The sequence below is a fragment of the Camelus bactrianus genome, chromosome 1 (assembly GCF_048773025.1).
Source record: "Camelus bactrianus isolate YW-2024 breed Bactrian camel chromosome 1, ASM4877302v1, whole genome shotgun sequence".
Taxonomy (NCBI): Eukaryota; Metazoa; Chordata; class Mammalia; order Artiodactyla; family Camelidae; genus Camelus; species Camelus bactrianus.
The window spans coordinates 122,904,097-122,919,326 of record NC_133539.1 but is presented as its reverse complement, the minus strand read 5'-3'; the positions used below and the strand labels follow the sequence as shown (position 1 = coordinate 122,919,326).

The 15,230-nt window shown below is 42.9% G+C and overlaps 1 protein-coding gene across 1 annotated transcript in view; it reads right to left on the bottom strand.

The window, feature by feature from the left end:
* Positions 1 to 3,916: 3,916 nt before the first annotated feature.
* LOC141578873 (uncharacterized) overlaps positions 3,917 to 15,230 on the bottom strand; it is a 35,855-nt gene continuing 24,541 nt past the window's right edge. The window contains exons 7-11 of the mRNA XM_074372563.1: positions 13,867 to 13,916; positions 10,413 to 10,527; positions 10,078 to 10,251; positions 6,825 to 6,931; positions 3,917 to 5,524 (exon numbers count right to left, since the gene is read on the bottom strand). Coding sequence (XP_074228664.1) covers positions 5,383 to 5,524; positions 6,825 to 6,931; positions 10,078 to 10,251; positions 10,413 to 10,527; positions 13,867 to 13,916 — 588 coding nt within the window. The 3' untranslated portion in view covers positions 3,917 to 5,382. The remainder of the gene's footprint in view (positions 5,525 to 6,824; positions 6,932 to 10,077; positions 10,252 to 10,412; positions 10,528 to 13,866; positions 13,917 to 15,230) is intronic.

The following is a 15,230-nucleotide window of genomic DNA, read 5'->3' as shown; positions in this document are numbered from 1 at the left end:
AAAACCTCTTTCCTCACAGCTCTCTGATACCAAAATAAAAAGTGTCCAAGGGGAAAGAAAAAGACACATGCTATGCAGTTTTGGAACTGAAAGGCCCCAGGAAGAGGCCATGATTATCACAGTAAGTAGCTGTGTGCATTGAAGATGTCCCTGAGGCATGAGTATTATACAAGTGCCGTCAGTGTGGTTTAGAAGTCAAAGAACCCTTATCCTTGGCCAAGCTTCACACTTCCTCTGTTGTGGGAAACCTTTTCACAGTACAGATTTCCTGTCACTATGTATCTTCTAGTCCATTTTGCTTCAGCCTTATCTTCAGTATTTACCAAAGTAAAAAAAAAAAAAAAAAAAAAAAAAAAATCAACGTGTCATATTTTTATAAAATGGTTTACTCTGACCAACTTTCTAATACAAACATAAAACAATGATAGGCAGACCACCACTAAGTTTTAAGAGTAAATACTACACAAAACTAAATTCAGAGCAGAAAAATTAATTTCACAAGAGAACACTTTACCTTGGGAGCAAGAGCTAAGTCATCATCTGATGGAGGCCTTGAATCATCAGTATCATGTTTGGGTGAAACTCTTTGGAGCAAAAATACACATCAAAAATGAGTAAGTTCACTTCTTTAAACAAACAAGTCACAAAAGTCTATGCTGAGGGATAAGAAAGCAGATTTGGGAGCCTGGCTGCCTGATGGTCAAGTCACAGGTCAACTACTTGCTAACCATGGAATCATGGGTCAACTAGTCAACCTCCTTAAGCTACAGTTGCCTAATTAACTAGCAGTAAGCTGTAACAGCACAGCTACTCTGCAAAGCTGTTGTGGTGACTGTACGAGGTTAACAAATGTCAAGTACATAACACGGTGTCTAAGCCAGAGTAGGACACTCAACAAGCCTTGTTTCTTTTCTCTGTGTTCCCTTAGTCAACATGTAATTTTTAAAAATCCATAAAATCCTACCTGATGACAGAGATATCTTCATTACTTGGTGAAACCTCAACCACTAAATCCGCTATTAAAGAAAAAAGTAAGACTTCATATCAGCAAGAGAAAAATACAGAATACTGAAAGTATAAGACCAATGTTCTGTTAACAAGCATTCCTTTGGGACCACACCTGGAGACTACACACTTGAGTGAATACTGAGTATACTCCTGGTAGGTAATTAATGCATAAAAACCACTTCCCCTCCTTTATATTTATCAAAAACAAAGGATGTTTATCCAAATTTGGTATCTTGAAGTGAACTGCTGTTTACAAGGACCAAAATCCCAACCAAACTTTATGAGACTCACAAAAGAATAATCATTAGTAGAATCAGTATCCTAAACTGACACTGTCAAGCTCACACAGCGTGGTGTTTCTGGACGACACCCATGGGACTAACCCACCCTGCCATTTGGCTTTGTCAGCCTCGTGTTATCTGGGTACGGTCATCCTTATTCGCTCACATACGGTCTAGGGCTGCCTTCACACTGCAATGGCACACATGAGTAGATGTGACAGACACCACATGGCCTAAAATATTGACTCTCTGGCCCTGTATAGAAAAAGCTTGTGCATCCCTGCTTTATGACATAACCAGGAAACCCTAAGATTCAAATCGAATCTTCTTACTCTTCTGCTCAACATTCTTCAGTGGATCCACGCGGCTGCCATTGCTGGTTCCCAACTTGACAACCATTTCTTCTTTGTCGTCCTTGCCGGACAATTGCAACTTTTCTTGGATGTTTTCTGCCCCAGTATGCGAAGAAGGTAAACTCTTCTTAGCTGCAAAAAGAGAAATGATTATTCTGCGGTCATCACAGTAACTATATCTCCTTCCCCCGTGGCTGGTTTAGGAACGAGCATGAGATGTAGCCCAGCCAATAAGATGCTAGGGGAAGTCTACCAGAAGTGTCTCTGTTTTTCTTCCTCGTTAACAGGAAACATGCAGAGAGAAGCAGCCCTCCTCACCTGCAGATACTGTCATGTGAGAAGATGACGCTTGGAACTGCTGCCAACCAGCAGACCAGAAAAGGTGACATCAAACACCAGCAGCCTCACAGCTGAAGGAGGGACAGCGTCTGGGATCCTGACGACATCACCGAACCTTCTGACCAATCCTGACTCCTGTTGCTGTAGCCACTGTTACTTAGGGCTCCTATTGTTATTTGTGGCTAAAAGCATTCTGACAGATTTCCCAAGGTCTACAGCAGACCTCCTCCTTTCTATAGTACTAGAAAGGCTTTCAGAAGCGTGCCTGAGCTAGGTAGTCACCTCGTTCCCAACCATTCCTACAGCATCCTTCCTGCACCAACAACATGAAACTCATAGATCCTGCAAAGTTCACTGGCACATCTTAGCCTTTGCACCGCTGTCCTTTCTGCCAAGTGTAATCTTCAAAGATGTTCTGCCCACCAAACACTGCCCTTCTGCCTCCTTCCCTGGCAAACTTCTACTCGCTCTGCATGGCTTACCTGACATCCTACCCACTTTTAAAAAACTTCTTTCCTCACCATGGACTTAAAGTATTTGGCACATATTAAATACCAATAAAAATATATATAAAGACAGTTACAAAGTCCTAGTGGGCTCTGGGACACAGTAAGCACAGAATAAAGTAAAGCAAATCATAAAAATGGTGATGACAGTAACAAGCTCCTGGCGGCCAGGAACTGTGCTTTTGACCTGTTTGCATTCTGTAACGTCAGAGTGCTGCTTAGTACCTAAACGACACTTGAGAGTCATCTGTTAAGTGGATGAATTAACAGATAAGAATGTTTTCTTTGAAAATCCTGTTTAAAAATAATACAGACATTTACCAGGGACAACTCTGTTGTGTTATGAGCACCTTGAAGACCAAAACTGTCTATTCCATCTTTGTATTTCCTACAACAGAAGTTCTTTGCTTGATCCAGGTCTACCAAGTTAAAGGTGCCCTCATACAGTTCAGACCGAACAGCACGCTAGGGGTCACATCTAGGCAACACAGTCTTTTTTTTTTTTAATGTGAAGCACTTCTGTGCTTTTATTACAATTTGTTGAGTCCTGAGTTGTGCTATTTGAGTATTTATTATGACAATCCTTTAACTAATGGCAATAGAAAATCTTGTTCCAACAAAATATAGTTTCATGACAAGTATCCCCCAAAAAGAAGAAAACATCTGACTCTCATGAAGGCAACATATCTCATTCTGTTTGCACTTCTGAGGAATGCAATCGGTAAGAAAGAGAAATTGTTGGTGTAATGATGCGAAAAGTAACCAGTGCTTCTCAACAAGGCACTGCTTTCCTGATTTCTGCACTATCACTAGGTATCTTTAAAAAACAATCTCTTATTAGTATGCTACACACTGGCTCAGCTGTGCAGTTCTAATTGTTGGCCATTTGTTTACAGCACCAGGAAGGTATTGCTGAGCTCCCAGTTTTAAAGACAATAACTTTTTAGTGAGACTACTCATTATGCAATAACTAGCATTCATTTGCCCGATGTAATCCATTTGCTGTGAAAATTAAAAGATCCAGTTCTGTAACAAGGCCAACTTGTTATAATGTTAGAGGAAATGTACAACAAAGTTAAAACCCTGTTTTTCTTATTTACACAAAGATATAATATGGGATTTCAGGAGCCATGATTAAATAAATGAATTTCTTTTCAGACCATATTGTCTCAGATTTTAAATTACCTACAATTAACTTCTTAAGTACTTCTGAATACTAGACCATTAAGAAAAAATTAATGAAAAAAATAAAAACACACATGAAATTTACACACTGGCTTGTTTCACTGCTCTTTCATTATCAAAACTTCCTCACTCTTACTTCCGTATCTATGGTGGGCCCAACAAGAGTAACTTATTACCAGAACTCTGTCCTGGGTCGCTACTTTGAGGGGGAATATTTGGTATCTTTCCGTCTTTGTAGTCGACAATCATCTGGTAAATGCTATGTATAAAAAAATGGGATAAATAAATATTACTACTTGAATACTAATATGAAAAACAATTACCAAGTATATTAAATTCTTAGATTATTTCAGACAATATCAGAGGTAATATCAAAACTTCAACTGTCCCATATACTTCAAATTTGTACAATCTACACTTTTAAATTTAGGATGTATAATTAAAAAAGAAAAAAAAAGTAAGGTGAAGTAGTCATGAACTGAGGGTAGTACAGCTCAGTAAGTTAACTAGAGCGAGCCTGACATATGGAAGGTATCTTGAACTCAGAAGCCCCAGCTCTATAACCAACAGCTATTTGTTCCTGGAAAAGTTGCTTCTCTTCAGCTCAGTCTTCCTTTATAAAACTGGGATCTTACTGTCTTGTTAGGCAGTTAGTTATTAATACTCATAAGAGTATTACGAAGATTTAATGAGATAATGTATCCCCCAGATGCTCAGAGAAATAGTGGAAGAATGGAATAATCTGTTCTTGAACTTTAATGCTGGAACTATTTGAGAATCCTAAATAAAACCCAATGTGTGTGTTTTTCATAGGTGTAACATTTAAATGTGGCAGTTTTCAGAAAATGTTACAAATTATGGTGATTAGCTGTTCTTCATGGTTTATAATTCAGGGCACCTCAGCTACTATGTAACTCGTAGCTAAACTCATTTATAAATATATGACCTCATACAAGCATACGTATGAGAACTAAACAAGCTGTCACGCTTAAGTTTACGTGTCGATCGCCATGAAGACCGCGGAAACTGGATCAGCACAGGCATCCCAGGAGCAGAGGTCAATCATGACCCGACTGAAGGACCAGTTTCTTTTTCCTTTTCTTCTTTTAAGATTTTATTAAAGGTCTTTAGAGAGCAACATCCAGACCCCAGACTCAGCTGCCAAGGAGATCCTGTTAAAACTAGTTTTAGTACCAACGCTGCAGCAACAGAATCAAGGGAAACAAGAGAACGATTAGCATGCCCTCACCCTGCCCCAATGCCTTGTGCGAGAGGATTGTCACTGTGGCCTTACGGAATCCCTTAGGTTCTTGAAAAATTCAAGAGGAAGATTATAGAAGAAAGCCCCCAAAGGAAAATACAGGATTTTCTGCTCTACTAAACATTTCAAGACCCAAATAACTAGTTAGAAAAATCAGATATGTGATATTATTTGGACCCCATGCATAGGGGTTACACTGGAATGAAATGGAGACCAGTAGGACCCTAAGGATAAAGGTCTTACAAACCCCGAGATAAAGAACCCTGTGCCCACTGCTCCATCTCACTAGTCTGGCCTTTTGCTGGTTTCCAGCTGGTGATGTGGAGTGTCTCACTGCCATCCCCAAAGTTCCTGCTCCCAACTAGGAACTCTCACCTGTCACGTAACAAGTAACAGTTAGGTCATTTTCAACCTCAGTTTACATTACAGTGCCAGTTATCTCTAAACACTTACTGTTTAAAACCATTACAACAAGCATATCTTTCAGCAGACCATCCTTGAAAATCTAGAGAACAGGCATTAACATGCTTCTGAAGAAGCAGCTTGACTATGTCTGGTGAGTCATGATGTGCAGCAAGCATGAGCGCTGATCTAAAATAAAAGAGACAACTTCACCCTTAGGAACTTAGCGTAACTTAAACAGTTAATTTGGTCTAGTTTACCAAGTTAATATCCTGCCCACCCCTGGAGAACTGACCACTTACATGCTCGAGTGCTCATCTTTGCAAATTACCTCCAAGGCCAAAATGGAGGGACAAAAAAGAAGCCTCCTGTCCTACTTGGGTAGCACATAGTAGAAGTTGCTAATTTAAAGTCCTCTGATGGACAAGAAAGGATGCTGAGGTCACTTATCTGAAGTAGGTAAAGATTTAAATAAAGGATTCCCCATTTCTTCCCTAGTCTGAAATATAATACTTTAAAATCAGCTAGAGGTCAGGTAAGGAGAAGCTGTTTGCAGGCTGAAAACAGTAATATGAATAAAAATGGCAACAAAAATAGTCACGGCTGCAGTTAACCACGCTGAGAAGCATGTGCCCGGCACTAACCTGAACAGTCTACGTATGGTCTTTCTTTGGCACAACCGCCCTTGAAGGATGTACCCTCCTTTACGTGTCAGGAAACATACTGGTTGGTGCTAAGTCATGTACCCCAGGTAACACACCTGGCCAGCAGGAGAGCTGGGAATTCAACCTCGTCTGACTCTAAAGCCCAGCTCTTTCCTCTTTATCATCCACCAATGACTTGTCTTCTTTAAAGGGAATGTTTATTCAATAATTAAAGCTATTTTTCTTCCTTCTACCATTATCAATTAAAAATAAAAACATCAAAATGTACTAGAAATGAAAAAGGATAAAAACTGATGAGCCCACAGTATCTGGTCATAGTTACTCTCTTAGTGATATTCACTTAGTGATAACCTAATAATATCAGTATCCTTCAAAGAAAGTAATTTAAAGCAGAATCATCCAAAAGGCAAAACAAACTCCTCTATTTAATATGCATCTTTTCAGAAAAAAATATACACCAAGTAGAGGTTAAAAAAATTATAAAAGAATGAAGAAATTCAACACTGTCTCATAAGGTAAATTAAAATTACAGTCCATACTAATAAAACTAAAATGAAATCCCTGAACTACTGTAAGATCATATGACCAAAAAAGTCAGGTTGCAAACGACAGCAGTCACTATTATAAAGGAAGATGAATCCTGCTGCATACCGTTCGTTCTTTGACACCAGGCAGAATAATTGCTTTTCTACCTGACTGATGATGTGTTGATTCTAAGTTAATCCTCTTCTTATTAAGTTAATCTTTCTGATTGGCTGTTACTACTCTAGAACAACATTAAGATTAAACAAAAAAAGAGAGGGAGAGGGAACAAATTATTGTACCTTTGCCGCATGTCGACTGCATGTACATTTGCCCCGTTCTCTATCAAAAATTCGACCATCTCTTCTTTGTTCTCCCTGACGGCGACTAAAAATGGTGTGAAGTTATACTGTAAAATAGTAAAAAACAGTTGATAATGTACAAAATTACATATACATTTCAAAACTGAATTTAAAAACTTAAGTCTCTGAACTTAAAACATATACTATAAAACAGTAAATAACAAGTAGCCCCTTCCTCCTCGCCCCTCTGTGCCCCTTCTCTTGAAAAGGTTCCTCCTTGACCTCTGGAAGTTTCCCTGTGAAGTCATTCTCTGAAACTCACTTCAGACATTTGCTGGTTCCAAGAATCTTCGCTTCTATCGCAGTGTGTATCAGGCATTCTCTAGTTACCTTACTGCTCAACTACTACTCCTGACACTCTAAACACTGCTCCAGAGAGAACCATTTAGCTACTGAATCAACTACATTTTTAAGGAGCCACGCTGAGGAGAAAGATACCATACTGTCTGCAACATGCTTAACCTATCCAATTACAACTATGACTAATCTCATAAAGCTTGCAGACATTCCAATGGGAATATGACTATTTGCATGTAAAGAAAAAGTTTTTCTTAAACCAACTTATAAATCCTAATTCGAAAAATTCCATCCCACTTAAGGGATTATTATAAAATATGAAGTAGACTATAAATTAATATAGACTATCTTTAAAATATTGAAATATTTATCAAAATATACAACAGGAATTGTAAATTCAAATGCTTACAGAGGCGACATAGGTGGCCCGAGTAAGTGAAGATCCCAGGTGAGGACAGCACACCGGAGAACACACGCCCCACTGAGAAGGGGCCACCTCTGCAGGGCAGACCGCATAGCAGCCTGGGCTCAAGGGGGACCAGATTTGATTCTTTAGAAGTTCTGAAGTGCAGATTTCTGCACGTCTCCTAAATTTTAAATGTTGACTCAATGTGTGGAGACAAACTGAACATACCCAGGGCCATGTTTAGTCTATAGCCCACTTGTGTTTTTATGTTTGCTGTGTTTCCAAACAGTTGGGTATAAATCAAGTATTTGTATGTAAAACCTTGCCTTTCTGTAGAATCATATGTCTTACACACAAAAACACTGGGCCCCAACATGTAATAAAAATTGTGATTAAGACTCATAATATCCACTTCAAGAATTTTTCCAATGCCTGCTAAAACTACAATCTACCTGTATCTAATTCTCCCTGATTGTTAATCAAATGGATAATCAGTTCATAAGACGGCCGAAACTGAATTATTACAATTCCAATTTGTTACTAATGTCATGGGTCTTGCTGTTTAAAACTGCCATCTTGCATGGTATACTTATATATAATGGAATACGACTCAGCCATAAAAAAGAATGAAATAATGCCATTTGCAGCAACATGGAAGGACCTAGAGATTCTCACCCTGAGCGAGGTAAGTCAGAAAGAGAAAGACAAATCCCATAGGGTATCACTTATATGTGGAGGACTCTAAAATATGATACAAATGACCTTATTTACAAAGCAGAAACAGACTCACATAGAAAACAAACTGATGGTTACCAAAGGGGAAAGGGAGTGGGAGAAGAATAAATTCGCAGTTTTGGACTAGCAGATAGAAACTACTATATATAAAATAGATGAACAAGGTCCAACTGTATATACTACAGGGAACTATACTCAATATCCTGTAATAAACCATAACGGAAAAGAATGTGAATATATATATGTATATACATATAACTGAAAAAGAATATATGTAACTGAATAAGAATATATATAACTGAGTACGAATTTTATATATAACTGAAAAAATATATATATAACTGAATAAGAAAATATATATAACTGAATAAGGATAACTGAATAAGAATTTTATATAACTGAATAAGAATATATATATATAACTGAAAAAGAATGTATATATAACCGAAGAATATATATAGCTGAATAAGAATATACATACATATAACTGAATAAGAATATATATATATGTATATATATAAAATAGAATCACTTTGCTGTACACCAGAAACTATCACAACACTGTAAATGAACTAGACTTTAATTTTAAAAAGCTGTCATCTTGATTATGCTAGGGCTCAGTGAATCTAACAGATATATTGCAAGAGTCTGTCACACAGCTTTAACCAAAAGAAGGCTCATGATTTCCTATTATTGCAATCAGAAAAACCCTGTTGACCTAATGACCTGGATGGGAACAAAAGGTGCAAAATCTTCAAAGGGTCCGACTCTACTTACTGAATCACTCACCACGACCAAGTTTCTAAGACTGTCTGAGTGCCAATGAATGATCAGTGGTTAGAAGGGAAAAGGAGCTATTCTTCAAGGCAATAGACATTGCCAGTAATATTGCCAGGAAGAGACGGATAAAAATCAAGCTAACACGGCTGGAAACGAGAGCACTGAATGAAGCAACATCTATCAAACCCCCGCTCTTCCAGAGACGTCTTATTTTTGAGATCTGTGAATTTACATGTATTACACATATCCATTCAATAGTCCTTAACTGAGGGTTGTATCAGAATCTCAGGGAAGTATTTCTAAATACCTGTGTCCAGACCTGAGTAGACTTATTCAATCAAAATCTTCAGGGGAGAGCCAGGAGGAAAAGCAGGACCAGCTACGCCATCACTTGCTCCCCACCTACAGCCACAGCCCCACAGGGGAGCTGCACCCGGCTGAGCGTGGAAGACCCCAAGGTGTACGTGGAGGGCCACGTGGCCACCAGCACAAGTGAATGCCCCTGCTGGCTGTCAAACATGACCTGACCTCACTTGCCCAGATTCTAGAACCTGGGATCCTGGGGTGCTCAGGGCCTGTGGTTTGCCGCCTCCCCTGCCCAGGTGCAGTCACCCAGCTCCCCCTGCTGGGTACTGGGTTCCTTCCTCCTCCCACCCATCCCCAGGCAGGCAGCCAGCCCTTGCCATCGCTTCACTCCCTGCAAGCCTTCATCTTCTGTAGGCTCTGAGCCTACCACCCACTCCCAGGCACTTCCTAATGGGAAGTTGTTCCTTCTGGGGTACAAGTGCGGCTGGGAGACAGAGCTCTGCCCTTTCTGTGGGCACTACCTCTAGCCCCTGGCCTTGGCTTTGGAGTTGTTTCCATGATAACAGGGCCTGATGTATTCAGTATATATACTACTATAAATAAAACACCTGTAACTAGAAAAGGCCCTGTATTTCAAATATCTTGTAAATAAAGTCAGTTGAGCTATACCTTGTTTATCGCCTCGATATTTGCCTTATAGCGGAGCAGCTCTGCTGCAACTGATGTATCTTCAGCCAAGACGGCATAATGCAGAGCAGTGTTTTGACAGTCATCCGCAAGATTTGGGTCAGCACCCCGTTTCAGCAGGATACTGACACACGCTTCTTTCCGGCATTGTACAGCCTGTTGGTATCACGCCAAGAAACAGACTGTAAGTGCTAGGCATTCCAAGTTAACATTCCCCAAGTTCCAGCAGTTCGTTATATTTAAAACAGATAAATTCATTTTTATTCTAAATAATAAATTGAATCCATCTCACGTGGACACGGTTGGCTGCTACACACCTTGATGAGAGCTGTCTTGCTTTCCTTGTCACGAGCATCCAGGTCACACTTCCACTGGATAAGGAGAGCCACCACTGATGACCGGCCGCTGGCGCAGGCTAAGTGTAGGGCAGTCCTGCGAACATGAGAGGACTTTTTAGGAAATTAAGAGCATACTAGTTCAAAGATACAGTTACTCGTGTAATTGTAAACATTCAACAGCATGCTATTCCTACCCCTTTAAAACTAACATTTGGTCTTCTTATCTTAGTTCTTTCTATGGGGAAAGAACAATATTTATTAGCTCTTATTACTCACATTAATGGAAGAACTACCTGTTTGAATAGGAAGGGCATGCCGTTGAGATTCAGCTCACCTTGGGTCTGACTTCTCCTTTAACACTGTCACTTATTAGCTCTCACTTAGCCTGTCTCTGCCTCAATCTCCTCATCAACAAAATGGGCATGAAGTAGTAGTTATCTTACAGGATGCCACTGTGATGCTTAAATGAAAAGCTATGCAAAGTGTCTGGCAGTTGAACAGCTCAATGTTAGATAATGTTATAATTGTTACCGTTACTATTTTACAAAGACAACATTTCAATTAAGTAAGATGATAGTGTATCTACTTTGCTGCTGCAAGGATGAGAGGGAACACTGTACTTCAATGATTCTAACATGCTCACTGTCTCACACTTCAACACCTCTGACATGAAAAGGCAATTTAAAATTCATGTCTTACAACCACAGTTGGCAGCTCCTCCCAGGCCCGCCCCGCCCCGCCCCGCCCCGCCCCGCCCCGCCGCTGTTACCTGTTCTGCCTGTCTCTGCTGTCTACATTTTTCTTATGTGACAGCAACTCCTGCACTGTACGCGTGTCACCTAAATATGCGGCTTTGTGGAACTCCTTTAGCTCACACTTATGGACATGATACCCAGGCACGGGCTTCTCACGATTCCTGCGCTCTCTCTGATGGATGCTGAAGTCCACCCAGCTCACGAACTCAAAGAGTCTCTTCTTCATCTGGCTTATCGCCTTCCGACACCGCTCACTTCCCTCCTGGCCTCTTGCCACCTCCCGATCTCAGCGCTGGCGCTGCAGAAGAGCCACAGAGGTCTCGCTGCCACACCTTGGCTGTGAAGCTCAGCGGCTTGGAATGTTTGGTCCGGAACACTCGTAGCCTAGCAACAGCACTGACCCTCAACTGTCCCTCAACTGTCCCTCCAGAGCCAGTGTCCCTGTGAGTGCGCACAGAGGCCCGGAGGCCCAGTGTGCCCGGTGCGCACGTGGGCGCCTAAGGCATTTCAAATCTCTGCAATTGCTTGTGGGCCATTCTGGATTCCCTTCAAATGTTGGTGCTAGGTGGCTGAGTGTTTTCGGACATTTCCAGAAGTGAGGCTTGCCCCTGAGAAAGCCGTGTTTGTATGCAACTGTGGTTAGAGTAGGGTGGAACCACAGGATGCTGAAGGCCTAGTCCCCCAGAGAGCTCCCCACCAAAAATCTCTACATCTCCTTATCCCTCAGTTTCTTTCTTTCCCCATCCCTCTGGGCCCCAGCCAGTCTCCAGGGAATTTAGCAGATGCAAACAGCAGAAAGCTGTTTTCATGGTTTCAGAGATTGTGGCAATACGTATCATTAAGTACAAACTTGAGAAACCAACACACGTTCTCCAGATGAAATGATGTGTTTCCACATGTCTGCTGACCCTGCTCTGTGGCTCAGCCTTACGTTTACACACTTTCTTCACTATTTTTTTTGCTTTTATTTCCACCAACTAAATCTTGAATCAATCCAAGATTTATTTGGGAGCATGGTATAACATTTGAGAACTTTTTAACCATGTAACTATGAAAACACCACGTCAGCTACTCAGCGAGGCCACGCTGCTGGCTGACCACTTGCAGGAGAGGGGGAAGGCAGGGCAGGCCTCTTCTTCCTGCCTAACTCCATCCTTCCTCCCTCAGCTGGCTAATTATGGCTTCTGGCCCTGCCAGGATCAAAACTGCAGGGGGCGGTAGAGTTCCTAAGTGGCTGACACTCCTGGGAGCTGGTCTTGAGTGGACTGGACCTGGCAAGTGTTTTGAAGCTGACTCTCTCAGGGGCATTTCTGTGCCCCCACCTGCCCTCACCTGCAACTCCCCTGACCTAAGGGAATGTGGTGTTACTAACTTCCCCTGTTAATCTATCTTTTCTATTAGCATATACTGTTATTTCCCTCATCTTAAAAAACAGAGATGAGTTCACATTCCAACTGCAGCCCCATTTCTCTGCTCTCCTGTACGAACGTCTCCTGACCCTGCAAAGGAGTTGTTCCGATTCGCTTTCTCTGATTCCTCTCATTTTCCATCCAAGCAAGTGTGTCCACTCACTGCAACTGCTCACGACAGGGTCACCCACCACCCACCAGGTGCTGATTCCACGGGGAGCTCTCAGTCCTCTCCTCGCACGGCCCGGCAGCCACCCTTCCCACCGCTGCTCTCCCCGACTTCCTGAAGCCCTTTCTTCATGGGGCTTCCCCGGCCTCAGGCTGCTCTGGTTTCCTCCCACGGCCCTGGCTGGTCTTCTCAGTCCCAGCCCCTGAATGCTGGCACACAGCACCCCTGAGTCTCAGTCTTCTGGCCTCTACTACTGTCTGCTGCCGCCCACATCAGCCTTAGGGCTTTATGTATTATCTACAAGTTGGTAACTTCCAAACTGCTATTTCCAATCCAGACCTCCCTCCTGTATTCCAGACTCAAATACCCATTGCCTCTCAACGTCATCTCTTGGAAGTTTAATAGGACTTCTCCTGAGCCTGCCCTCTCTTGGTCCAGCCCTCTCCTAGGCCTGCCATGACCTGGGTCTGACCTTACCCGGACATGCTCTCACTTGGGCCTGACCTCTCCTGTTCCTGCCCTCTCCTGGGCCTGCCCTTACCTGTCTTGCACTCTCCTCTGCCTGCCTTCTCTTTGGCCTGCCCTCTTCTGGTCCTACCCTCTCCTTGGCCTGCCCTGACCTGGGCCTGGCATCTCCTGGGCCTACCCTCTCCTAGTTACTGCCCTCTCCTGGACCTACCCTCACTTGCACCAGCCTTCTCCTGGGCCTGCCCCCACCTGTGCTTAGCCTCTCCTGTTCCTGCCCTAAGCTGGGCCTGCCCTCTCCTAGGCCTGTACTCTCCTGCACCTGCCCTCTCCTGGGGCTGCACTCTCCTGCACCTGCCCTCTCCTGGGGCTGCACTCTCCTGCACCTGCCCTCTCCTGGGGCTGCACTCTCCTAGGCGTACCCTCACCAGGGCCTCCCTGTCCTTTGCCTGCCCTCCCCTGGGCCTGCTCTCACCTGGGTCTGCCCTCGGGTTTGTCTGCCCACCCCTAGGACTGCCCTCTTCTGGTCCTGCCCTCACCTGGCCCTGCCCTCACCAGGTCCTGCTCTTTCCTGGGCCTGCCCTCTCCTGGTCCTGCCCTCACCTGGGCCAGCCCTCTCCTGGGCCTGCACTCACCTGGGCCTGCCTTCTCCTGGTCTTGCCCTCTCTCTCCTGGGGAAGTAAGCCAGAAAGAGAAAGAAAAATAACCATATGAGATCACTCATATGTGAAAATCTAAAAAAAAAAAACCCAAAATATAAATACAAGACAGTAACAGACTCATAGACATAGAATACAAACTCGTGGTTGCCAAGGGGGTGGGGGGTGGAAAAGGACAGACTGGGAGCTCGAAACTTGTAGATACTGACAGGCATATGTAGAATAGATAAACAAGATTATACTGTATAGCACAGGGAAATACATACAAGGTTTTATGGTAGCTCACAAGGAAAAAGAATGTGACAATGAATATATGTATGTTAATGTATAAGTGAAAAATTGTGCTCTACACTGAAAACTGACACAACACTGTAAACTGACTATAAGTCAATTTAAAAAAATGTTAAAAAAAGAAAAGGTGCTCCATTCAGAGATATGGTTACATTCTGATCTTTTAGGGACAGAGACTAGGTTGGAACCTAAATGTACAAACTGGGAGAGAAAGGGATTTCAACTATTCTGACCAATTCCTGTTGAATGAAACAGAGAGGCCAAGCCCTCCCATTTCAAAAGTGCCCAGTTGGTGAGAAGACCCACCGCAGGGCAGGAGAAGGGAAGGAACCTCCTTAACAAAGGTCCCAGATGAGAAAACGGCCCAGTGACACTCACTCAGCCCAGAGGGCCTTCAGCCTGAATGTGAACGTGGGGAACCCGGGCAGAAGTAGGCGTGAGCCCTTCCCTCACCTGCACAAGGTGGAGGCAGCTTTCAGCACCCTCCTCACCACCCACCTGCCCAGCCTTCCTCACTGAGTCACAAGGGAACTGGGTGGAAAGGATTTCAGCCTGTGTTTGGCCCTGGGCGGGGCTGGGGTTCCCCTTCCATCTGAGTGGAGGGCAATGATGTCCCCAGAATAGGGTGTGTCTGGAATCAGCTGCTCCAAGTGCCCCATGTGGGTGTTTCCTGGCACCACAATCTAGAGGGGAGGACCTGATAAATTCTGTCTGACGACAACCTAAATGCTTACCGAGTCTTTTATTAGTCAGCATTATAATGTTTATAGCAAAGGGCTGAGCCCAGACACAGCAGAAGTCAACCTCTGTGCCACCTCATGAGATCTGCCCAGGCCACAGCACTGGATGTAATTTACTCTCATAAATTCCCTCTGCATTAAATGTGAGCTCACACTTGACCCTTAGCAACTTCAACAACCTCCCATTTAGGTTCCTGGGGAAGGTTCTCACATACAACATCCAGGGCTTATGATAGTGACCCCAAAGCATCCCAAATGTTAGAGACATGTACACCTAAGATACACTTCTCGGGGAGAGATCTCTCTATT